General features: G+C 39.8%; 1 protein-coding gene across 5 annotated transcripts in view; it reads right to left on the bottom strand.

Moving 5' to 3' along the window:
- The window catches only part of LOC126164718 (tight junction protein ZO-1), a 736,986-nt gene that overhangs the window by 271,041 nt on the left and 453,753 nt on the right, over positions 1 to 12,192 (bottom strand). For all 5 annotated transcript variants that reach the window (XM_049920263.1, XM_049920266.1, XM_049920267.1 and 2 more), the window contains exons 6-7: positions 5,253 to 5,319; positions 4,955 to 5,105 (exon numbers count right to left, since the gene is read on the bottom strand). In XM_049920263.1, the coding sequence (XP_049776220.1) occupies positions 4,955 to 5,105; positions 5,253 to 5,319 (218 nt within the window). The remainder of the gene's footprint in view (positions 1 to 4,954; positions 5,106 to 5,252; positions 5,320 to 12,192) is intronic.

Here is a 12,192-nt window from a genome sequence, read left to right as displayed (position 1 = left end):
AAAACACACAAAATTCTTATATATCATTCATATATATATATGGCCCAAATTCTTTGTCTTTAAATATGTCTGCTTGTGTCTGTATATGTGTGGATGGATACGTGTGTGTGTGTGCGAGTGTATACCCGTCCCTTTTTCCCCCTAAGGTAAGTCTTTCCGCTCCCGGGACTGGAATGACTCCTTACCCTCTCCCTTAAAACCCACATCCTTTCATCTTTCCCTCTCCTTCCCTCTTTCCTGATGAGGCAACAGTTTGTTGTGAAAGCTTGAATTTTGTGTGTATGTTTGTGTTCGTTTGTGTGTCTGTCGACCTGCCAGCACTTTCATTTGGTAAGTCACATCATCTTTGTTTTTAGGTATATTTTTCCTACGTGGAATGTTTCCTTCTATTATAACTATATATATATATTTGAAAAGAAAGATGATGAGACTTACCAAACAAAAGCGCTGGCAGGTCGATAGACACACAAACAAACACAAACATACACACAAAAATCTAGCTTTCGCAACCAACGGTTGCCTCGTCAGGAAAGAGGGAAGGAGAAGGAAAGACAAAAGGATATGGGTTTTAAGGGAGAGGGTAAGGAGTCATTCCAATCCCGGGAGTGGAAAGACTTACCTTAGGGGGAAAAAAGGACAGGTATACACTCGCACACACACACATATCCATCCGCATATACACAGACACAAGCAGACATTTGTAAAGGCAAAGAGTTTTCTTTGCCTTTACAAATGTCTGCTTGTGTCTGTGTATATGCGGATGGATATGTGTGTGTGTGCGAGTGTATACCTGTCCTTTTTTTCCCCTAAGGTAAGTCTTTCCGCTCCCGGGATTGGAATGACTCCTTACCCTCTCCCTTAAAACCCATATCCTTTTGTCTTTCCTTCTCTTTCCAAAGAGTTTTCTTTGCCTTTACAAATGTCTGCTTGTGTCTGTGTATATGCGGATGGATATGTGTGTGTGTGCGAGTGTATACCTGTCCTTTTTTTCCCCTAAGGTAAGTCTTTCCGCTCCCGGGATTGGAATGACTCCTTACCCTCTCCCTTAAAACCCATATCCTTTTGTCTTTCCTTCTCCTTCCCTCTTTCCTGACGAGGCAACCGTTGGTTGCGAAAGCTAGTTTTTTGTGTGTATGTTTGTGTTTGTTTGTGTGTCTATCGACCTGCCAGCGCTTTTGTTTGGTAAGTCTCATCATCTTTCTTTTCAAATATATTTTTCCCACGTGGAATGTTTCCCTCTATGATATATATATATATATATATATATAACAAAGATGCTTTAACTACCAAACGAGAAAGTGCTGGTATGTTGATAGACACAATAAAATAAAAAACAAACACACACAAAAATATTCAAGCTTTCGCAACCCACGGTTGCTTCATCAGGAAAGAGGGAAGGAGAGGGAAAGACGAAAGGATATGGCTTTTAAGGGAGAGGGTAAGGAGTCATTCCAATCCCGGGAGTGGAAAGACTTACCTTAGGGGGAAAAAGGACAGGTATACACTCGCACACACACACATATCCATCCACACATATACAGACACAGGCAGACATATGTAAATGCAAAGACGTTGGGCAGAGATGTCAGTCGAGGCGGAAGTACAGAGGTAAAGATGATGTTGAATGACAGGTGAGGTACGAGGGGCGGCAACTTGAAATTAGTGGAGGTTGAGGCCTGGTCGGTAATGGGAAGAAAGAATATATTGAAGGGCAAGTTCCCATCTCTGGAGTTCTGATAGGTTGGTGTCTGTGGGAAGTATCCAGATAACCTGGACAGTGTAACACAGTGACAAGATGTGCTGGCCGTGCACCAAGGCATGTTTAGCCACAGGGTGATCCTCATTACCAACAAACACTGTCTGCCTGTGTCCGTTCATGTGAAGGGACAGTTTGTTGCTGGTCATTCCCACATAGAAGGCTTCACAGTGTAGGTATGTCAGTTGGTAAATCACGTGGGTGCTTTCACATGTGGCTCTGCCTTTGATCGTGTACACCTTCCGGGTTTAAACAATCATTTCGGCAAGTCCTAACAACTTTTGCTTTATTTCCATTCCCGTTTCTCCCACATCACTGATCATTTTTTAGCAGCTTCCCACATGTTTTAACATTATTATTTCTTCGTCAGACAATTGTTAGCCTCATTTTCATAATCTGCCACCACATAACCAGTCCTTTTAATACAATTACACACAGTTTTTTCGAAATTTCTCCACGCTTTAACGTGTTTTGGAGGTTAATACAACTACCTAACCTTTGTGCACATCATTGTTTACCAACCTAAGTTCACCACAGGATCAACATAGCTCAGCTTTAACCAACACTTTTTCGATTTTTCTCACACGAGAACTCCAGTTGCTTTCTAGTTCACCTTCATCTCTCCCCATATATTTTTATTTTTATTTTCATTTTAGCCTCATGTTACACTTTCCACCTTCTAAATACCAAGTCACCCTCACAACATCCCCACAACAACCCCATAAAGTTTTATTTACATTCCCTCTGTAAACATGCCTTTGCCCTAGCCAGATTCGCTACCCCTATTTTATTTACTCAGGCTTGTCTGACATTTGGAATTACCCCCAAAGTTCCCATCTCTGGCTGTAACGCTTCTTTCCATCAGTCCCTATACCAGTTCCAAACCGAACAATCCATTGCCCTCACCCACCTTCTCCTTCACCTACACATCAACTCAGCCAACGAACACACCCGTTAACTCCTATCCCTAATCAAAGTCCTCAATCTTTCCTCTCCCACATCCACACCGGCTGTTCGGAGCATCCTCCTACAGGCCAACTGCAAATTAGAACAGCACGCCACCCTCCACCTCAAAAAACTATCCAATCTCCTGGTTTCCCACCTCCGGAAAGGCAACTCACTCACCCTCCACAACATTTCCAACAAACCTCAACCTCCTCTCACTGCACACAGACCCAGTCTCTCCCATCTACTCAATCTCCCACATCCAGCTCCATTCCCTCAAAGCCTCAAAATTCTAATCAACACAATCTAGAACCACAACACCCTAATTCAGTAGTTAACCTTTCCTCCAAACCTCTCTTCCAATCCGAAACCTCTGTCCTATCCAAACGTCTCATCACGCAGTAGCCAGCAGAAAGATCGCAGGAGGCGCACATGGGCACGGTGCGTCATGGACAGTAGTGGCCGCAAGTAGAGTCCCGTCCACCAGAGGGCACGCGAGATTTCGGACGCGACCTCTGCCGGCATAACAACAACAACAACAACAACTCCGGCAGCACGGGCCATGCCCAGTCAGTTAACATCGGGCATGCCTAGAACACAGTCCCGGTCTACGCTAAGTGAAGTGCGACGTAAACGTGAACAGAGTTACTACATCTCACCTTCAGCCCTACTCCCAGATTCAACCAAACAGCCCTCGTCAAAGATTTACTGTCCTACACTCGTAGTCTCAGCAGGAAATATCATTTTGCCATGAAGAAAAATAATCCTAATCCTACTCCTAATGATCCAACTCCCCAAGACACTACCCAAATTGAACCCTGCCTGGAACAGTTCCATCCTCTGTCACAGCGGGACCCACCTCCTCTTCCTCAAAATCAGCCTATCCAAACCTTCCAGGAATTTCTCACTTCCAGCCTTGCCTCTCAACCTTTCTTGAAAAACCTTAATCCTACTCCCAACATCACCACAGCTGAAGCCCAGGCTATCCGTGATCTGAGGGCTGACCGATCCATTGTCAGTCTTCCATCCTTCATGAAATCCTCCCCACTCCACCAGGAGTGTCTTTCTGCCGTCCACCTAACCTTCGTAGCCTCTTGTTCATCCCTATGATATCCCCAAACCACCTTCCCTACCCTCTGGCTCCTACCCTTGTAACCGCCCCTGTGTAAAATCTGTCCCATGCACCCTCCCACCACCACCTACTCCAGTCCTGTAGCCCAGAAGGTGTACATGATCAAAGGCAGAGCCACATGTGAAAGCACCCACGTGATTTACCAACTGACATGCCTACACTGTGAAGCCTTCTATGTGGGAATGACCAGCAACAAACTGTCCATTCACATGAACGGACACAGGCAGACAGTGTTTGCTGGTAATGAGGATCACCCTGTGGCTAAACATGCCTTGGTGCACGGCCAGCACATTTCGTCACTGTGTTACACCGTCCGGGTTATCTGGATACTTCCCACGGACACCAACCTATCAGAACTCCAGAGATGGGAACTCGCCCTTCAATATATTGTCTCTTCCCATTACCCACCTGGCCTCAACCTCCACTAATTTCAAGTTGCCGCCCCTCGTACCTTACCTATCATTCAACAACATCTTTGCCTCTGTACTTCGGCCTTGACTGACATTTCTGCCCAACCACTTTGCATTTACATATGTCTGCCTGTCTCTGTATATGTGCGAGTGGACGTGTGTGTGTGTGTGTGTGTGTGTGTGTGTGCGCGAGTGTATACCTGTCCTTTTTTCCCCCCTAAGGTAAGTCTTTCCACTCCCGGGATTGGAATGACTCCTTACCCTCTCCCTTAAAACCCACATCCTTTCATCTTTCCCTCTCCTTCCTTCTTTCCTGATGAAGCAACCATGGGTTGCAAAAGCTTGAATATTTGTGTGTGTCTTTGTGTGTTTTTTATTTTATTGTGTCTATCAACATATCAGCACTTTCTCGTTTGGTAAGTTAAAGCATATTTGTTTTTTATATACATATTTCCCGTGTGGAATGTTTCCCTCTGTTATATTCTTATCATTAATTTGAACCCAACAATTACTGTACGAGAAACAGTAGATAAACAACTGCACAACCAACCTTAAGATCTTTTCTCATCGGCATTATACAATCACGTGAACCAATTGACTGAGTGCATTAAAGAAGACGGACCATACATAACAAAGTGATTTACCTGATACCTTCCTTTTCGGGACACCTATATGTGAAAGTTAAACTACATGTGTACACACAAATGTTACCTTTAGGATCTTGTCACCAGGCTGCAGGCCTTGGAGAGAGGCGGGGCTCCCAGGCTGGACTGCTGTCACAAAGATTCCCACCTCATTGCCTCCAGTCAGTCGAATGCCAACAGAACCTTCCTTTTGGAATGTGATGAACCGAGGATCAGGTCTGTATTATTCCAGAGATTTAAAATAAGAATTAATGGAGCTTTTACAGTAATAAACGATTAAATAAAAATATATATGCATCTGAAATGGTGCTTTGTGCAATATACAAGTCAGAATTTACAATATATGCTATTTTCTGGTTACTCACATTGGCTGTTTCGATCTCTGCAGCAGTGGATCATCATCGTACAACTGTCGTCTACTGCTGTAATAGTCTGTAACAGAAAGACATCACTGTAGGCTGTCAACTTCTAGCTGGTAATAGACCATAGATATAGAATGCCATTTAAATGCCACTGATATTTTAACATAAAGGTAGTTTACAAACATCAATTTTAAGTTTTAATTTTCAACATATGGTCACTGTCAGCCATTTGTAGAGTTTACTTGAAGTGATGGGATCAATCTTAACGGACATACTGCTCTCTAATTGCTACATTTATTACACAAATGTCTCAGAATACATCTAATGGAAACAACACCTCAAACAAAAATTTTCAGCATGGTGTTTAGTATTTAAGAACTATGATAGACTCAATTTTTAGTATGAGTAAAAGTCAAACTATAGCACACATTATTTAGCACAGTGCATCTACATGATTACAGAGAAAGACTGGTATTACCGACAGACTGAAAAAGAATATGGAAAAAAATATGTATATATATTGTTAAGGAGCAGACGACGATATATTCTTCTCTTAGGTTTGGTTTGCTATATTCATAAACACTGGCTCATATTGTAACTCAGTTGTTATGAAAATGGAAATATCACTCAAGAAATTAAAGAGAGGGGATCCAAAACACTACCAAGGGAAGCCAAAACACGACCTACACACTAAGTTACTTCAGTATGAAGCTAAGGTTACAGTGCTAGAAGAGAAAATATTGAAAATATAGTACAAAGCAGATAAGGAAGAGAAAATGAGTGAAAAATTGATAAGAATGAAGGATAGCAGAGAGAAGAGCTAAGAAGTCCATAAATATATGACAAAGATGAAAAATTAAGAAAGAGCAGGTACCTGAAAAAGTGCGAAGGAAGATGGAAGTGAGAAGGAAATGGAAAAATATAGCAACAGATGAAGGGAGAATGATACATAGAAGCCTAATGAATCATCTGAGAAAAGAGCCAAATAATTAAAAAGCATAGAATGTGCAATGTTGGTCCCCTGGATATGGATGTGGTTCATGAGACACTGTTTGATATTAACACCAATCCTCCTGCACCTGCCGCAGCATCTTGAGGCACGAGGTACAAAGGTCACCATTCAGCCCCTCGACAGCCAATTCTGCTTCAGGCTCCAGACCAACCATTAGCCACCTCGAGTCTATGCTTTGGACCACAATGCCTGCAGCTGCCGCTACCCATCAGACAGTGCTGTATCACGTCTTTGTCAGGATCATCAGCCATGGATGTCCGAGCTCAGAGCTACACTGTACAATGCCGCTTAGCATCCTCAGCACCTCCCAGCTCGTCACCACTACTGACGATAGTGTGCTTCGAAACAGTGGCCATTGCTACACATCGTCAAGGTGGACTTTCATTCTCTAAAACTGTACTGTGTTTAGTCAACTGTTAATTAACGAAGAGTTGGTACTGAAAAGCCTAAATCCAATCATTATCACTCACACCTCTCGGCTATGTTTACAACAAAAAGAGAAATGTATGAAGGAAAATTTGAGGTAATATAAAAATCAGGTAGTTGAGGCATAGGCAACCTAAAGAGAAGCTATCAAGGCGATATAAGAAGTAAAGGTGTAATGATTATTGCTTTTGATTTTAATTGATTTAATTTGATTTAATGACTACTGATTTTAAGGACGAAATTCCATTTACTAACTAGTAAGAAGTAAGCAATGAACACATGAAAGTGTACGTAGAACTGTATGAAGTAAACCAAAGATCAAAGCAAAACAAAGATCACCAGCAACTGAAAATGAACAAGCAGTGAATTAAGATGAAAAAGGATATCACATAATTGAAAATGATGTGATAAAGGCTCTAAATGAAATGAAATATAGAAAGCAGGTAGAGTGGACAAACTGCCAGTAGAAATATTTAAAAGTGTAAAAAGTATGGGAATAAAAGAGATTATATACTTATGCAATCCCATGTATTTTCATGGGTAGTGGCCAAAAGACTTATTAACAATGGCAATAACAGCCTTAACAGAGAAGAAAAACAACAGGAAAGGGAAGAATTCCGACAACGAGCTTAATACCAATGCAGTAAAAGCGTTACTGAGAATGTTGAACTGGAGAATATACGAAAAAATAGAGAGCCTTAAAGATGAAGAATGACTTAAGAAAGAGGAACAAGAGATGCAATCATCAGAAATTTTATGTTATTGGTCAAATGATCAAAACTTTTCATTGCTGCACATTGAACTCCTTTCCGAGCCAGTAGCAGCTTTAATAATGGCTAATAAGTGTCATTCTTTCCTCTAGTGTTGTAGGTGTGGACATCACTATACTGCTCAAAGTTTTTGGAAAAAGCTTTTAATAGAGCAAGCTATAATGAGACACGATCTTACAAATTTTAAGAAAAATAGGCGTGTACTGGAGATAAAGGAGAAAGAAATAGAGAAGAAATATTTTGAAGGGAACAAGGATATAGCTATCAGCAGGAAAACAATAAAACTGGCTCAACTGAAGAGCATGGTCATTGGTACAAAGGAAATAACAACAACAATATTATGACATTAGATTGGATTAGATTTACTTTCATTCCAATTGATCCATAGTGAGGAGGTCCTCCAGTACGTTGAACATGTCAGAAAAACAATAATACACAACAAATATTTGCAACTGAAACAAATAAGCTAATGTACCTTCCACAGGTCCCAAGTGGAATGATCATCATTTTTTTTTAAATGAATACTATATGAAAGAATCATTGTACAAGCACTCATTTTCTAAGATTGCATTAATGCACTGAATTTAAAAATTAAAAAAAAATGTTTTTTTTATTTATAAGGTAATAAACATATAACAGAACTACTACAATCAGTTGATTCTACTGAGAAATTCATCAATGGAGTAGAAGGAGTTGGCCACCAATAAATCCTTTCAACTTCTCTTACACTGAATTTCATTGGTTGTTAAGCTTTTTATGGCTGCTGGCAAGCTATTGAAAATGTGTGTTCCTGAATAATGCACACCTTTTTGTACAAGAGTCAGTGACTTTAAGTGCTTGTGAAGATTATTGTTATTTCTAGTATTGATTCCATTTTTAATGACAAATTTCATTAAGGAATAAATATATTCAGAAGCAAGAGTTAGTATCCCTAGTTCCCTAAACAGGCTTCTGCAGGATCTTCTTGGGTTCACACCACATATAACTCTTTTGCACGTTTTTCTGCCTGGAAAACTTCAGCTTGGCTTGATGAATTACTCCAAAAAAATAATACCATATGACATTATGGAATGAAAGTAAGCATAGTAGGCCAGCTTTTTCATTTTTATATCCCCTATGTCTGACACAATTCGCAATGCAAACAGAAATTTGTTAAAACGCTTCAGCAGTTCTGTGGTGTGCTCCTTCCAGTTGAATTTATTATCAAGCGATAATCCCAAGAATTTAACACTGTCCATTTATTCTATCTACTTGTCATTGCATGTTAGGCATACACTCATGGGACACTCCTTACAAGTTCTGAATCGCATGTAGTGTGTTTTTTCAGAGTTCAGTGACAAAGAATTGGCTAGTAACCAGTGAGTAATGTCCACAAATATTTTATTAGCCGCTCTTTCTAGGACTACTCTTGATTTGCTATTTACTGCAATGTTTGTATCATCGGCAAACAAAACAAACTTGGCATCTGGTAATGTTACTTATGAAATGAAATGAACGTTTGGTGTCATTGGCCGGGAGGCCCCGTACGGGGCAGGTCCAGCCGCCTTGGTGCAGGTCTTATTACATTCGACGCCACATTGGGTGACCTGCGTACCGGATTGGGATGAAATTATGATGAAGACAACACAACACCCAGTCCCTGAGTGGAGAAAATCCCCGACCCAGCTGGGAATCGAACCTGGGCCCCTTAGGATGGCAGTCTGTCCCACTGACCATTCAGCTATTGGGGCCGACAATGTTACTGATGAAAGGTCATTGATATACACAAGAAAAATTAAGGGCCCTAAGACGGAAGCTTGTTGGACCCCACATGTAATTAGTTCCCAGTTGGATGATACCTGATAGCTTAATACTTGTCTCTTTCCTGATAAAACCCTTTGTTTCCTGTGAGAGATATAAGATTTGAACCATTTTGTAGCATTTCCTGTTACACTCTAATATTCTAGTTTACTTAAAAGGATATTTTGATTTACACAGTCAAATGCCTTTGACAGATCACAAAATATACGATATGTCTGTAATTTTTTGTCTAATGAATTAAGTACATTTTCACTGTAAGTGTAGATAGCCTTCTCAATATCAAAACCCTTTATAAATCCAAATTGCGACTTTGACAGTATGTTATTTGTGATGAGATGGTTATAAAGCCGATTGTACACTACCTTTTCTAAAATTTTTGAGAATGCAAGCAAAAGTGAAATTGAATAGAAATGTGATGCTATTTATTTATATCCCTTCTGAAACAGTGGCTTAACTTCAGCATATTTCAACCATTCAGGAAATATTCCACTGATAAAATGACTGGTTACACAGATAGCTTAATATGTAAATTAACTCAGAATCACATTCTTTAATTATCACTGTTGATATTTCATCATACCCACTAGATGTTTTCGATTTTAAAGATTTTATGATGGAGATTACTTCTGCTGGGGTACTGAGGGTAAAATTCATATTATGGAAGTTACTTGAAATGTCTGGTCTGAGGTATTCCATAGCAGCATCTACAGAACACCATCTTTTCAGTAACAGTTACAAAATGTTTGTTAAAAAGTTCTGCAACACTATACACACCAATGTATCATTTACTCTTAATGCTATTTGTCCCTCTTCCATGTCTGATTCTACCAGTCTCCTCCTTCACTATATCCCATATTGTCTTTATTTTGTTATCTCATATGACTATCTTTTCCTTGTATTATATTTGCTTTGATGCCTGTATTACAGTCTTTAATGTTTCGCAGTATTTCTTGTAATGTGCTATAGAATTAACACCAGAACTTTTCGGATTGACAGATACAGTTTTCTTTTTGTTTTACAAGATACCTCTATCCCTTGAGTAATCCATGGCTTCTTTGTAGACTTTGGTCTAACCTTGGTTAGTTTTGGGGGAAAACAGTGTTCAAATAAGGTAAGCACTTTATTAACAAAAGTGTTATATTTTTCATTCATGCCATGAGCACTGTAAACATCACTCCAGTGAATGTCTCTGAGGAATGTCCCAAAATAATCAATCTTTGGCTTATTGATTACCCTCTTGAGCTCAGATTTAACAGATTTTATATCCTGTACAGTATTAACATTTAACGGAAGTCTGAGAGGCCACTGACTATTGGTTTTGTAATATAATTTTGTTCATTGGACATTTCTATAAAGATATTATCAATGGCTGTTTGTGAGCAATTGGTTACCCTAGTGGGGAACTTTACAGTGGGAATTAAGTTGAATGATAGTGTTACTAATGTAAATAAGCTCTTATTGGGAGAGTCTTTAAGGAAACCTACATTGAAGTCACCAGCAACCACTATTTCTTTGTTTTTGGTTGTTAAATGGGCCAGTACAGCTTCGAGGTGGTTTATGAACAGATTAAAGTTACGTGAAGATGCTTGATATACACTTAATATTGTGAAGGATTTTCTGTGAAATTCTACTTCTGTTGCACATGCCACCATATGCTGTTATCGGCAAAATTTATGAATGTCTATGTTCTTAAATTTATGACACTTCTTGATGAATGTGGCAACCCCTCCTTTCTCCATTTCTGCTCTACAAAAGTGAGATGCTAACCTAAATCATGTAACACTTAAGAAGTTCTATACCAGTGGTCACATGATGCTCAGAGAGGCAGATTATGTCAGCTGAGGTTGAGGACTCTAATTCATCTATGCAGATAATTGATTCATTAATTTTAGACAAATGTAAGGATGTAGAAGCTTATCTCACTAGGGGTAAGATAGATACTGCCTACAGGAAAATTAAAGAGACCTTTGGAGAGAAGAGAACCACTTGTATGAATATCAAGAGCTCAGATGGAAACCCAGTTCTAAGCAAAGAAGGGAAGCCAGAAAGGTGGAAGGAGTATATAGAGGGTTTATACAAGCGCGATGTACTTCAGGACAATATTATGGAAATGGACAAGGATGTAGATGAAGATGAAATGGGAGATACGATACTGCGTGAAGAGTTTGACAGAGCACTGAAAGACCTGAGTCGAAACAAGGCCCCGGGAGTAGACAACATTCCATTGGAACTACTGACAGCCTTGGGAGAGCCAGTCATGACAAAACTCTACCATCTGGTGAGCAAGATGTATGAGACAGGCGAAATCCCCTCAGACTTCAAGAAGAATATAATAATTCCAATCCCAAAGAAAGCAGGTGTTGACAGATGTGAAAATTACCGAACTATCAGTTTAATAAGTCACAGCTGCAAAATACTAACGCGAATTCTTTACAGACGAATGGAAAAACTGGTAGAAGCAGACCTCGAGGAAGATCAGTTTGGATTCTGTAGAAATGTTGGAACACGTGAGGCAATACTAACCTTACGACTTATCTTAGAAGATAGATTAAGAAATGGCAAACCTATGTTTCTAGCATTTGTAGACTTAGAGAAAGCTTTTGACAATATTAACTGGAATACTCTCTTTCAAATTCTGAAGGTGGCAGGGGTAAAATACAGGGAGTGAAAGGCTATTTACAGTTTGTACAGAAACCAGATGACAGTTATAAGAGTCGAGGGGCATGAAAGGGAAGCAGTGGTTGGGAAGGGAGTGTGACAGGGTTGTAGCCTCTCCCCGATGTTATTCAATCTGTATATTGAGCAAGCAGTAAAGGAACCAAAAAAAAAATTTGGAGTAGGTATTAAAATTCATGGAGACGAAATAAAAATTTTGAGGTTCGCTGATGACATTGTAATTGTGTCAGAGACAGCAAAGGACTTGGAAGAGCAGTTG

The sequence above is a fragment of the Schistocerca cancellata genome, chromosome 1, assembly GCF_023864275.1.
Source record: "Schistocerca cancellata isolate TAMUIC-IGC-003103 chromosome 1, iqSchCanc2.1, whole genome shotgun sequence".
NCBI classification, from domain to species: domain Eukaryota; kingdom Metazoa; phylum Arthropoda; class Insecta; order Orthoptera; family Acrididae; genus Schistocerca; species Schistocerca cancellata.
This window is presented reverse-complemented; position numbering and strand designations above follow the sequence as displayed.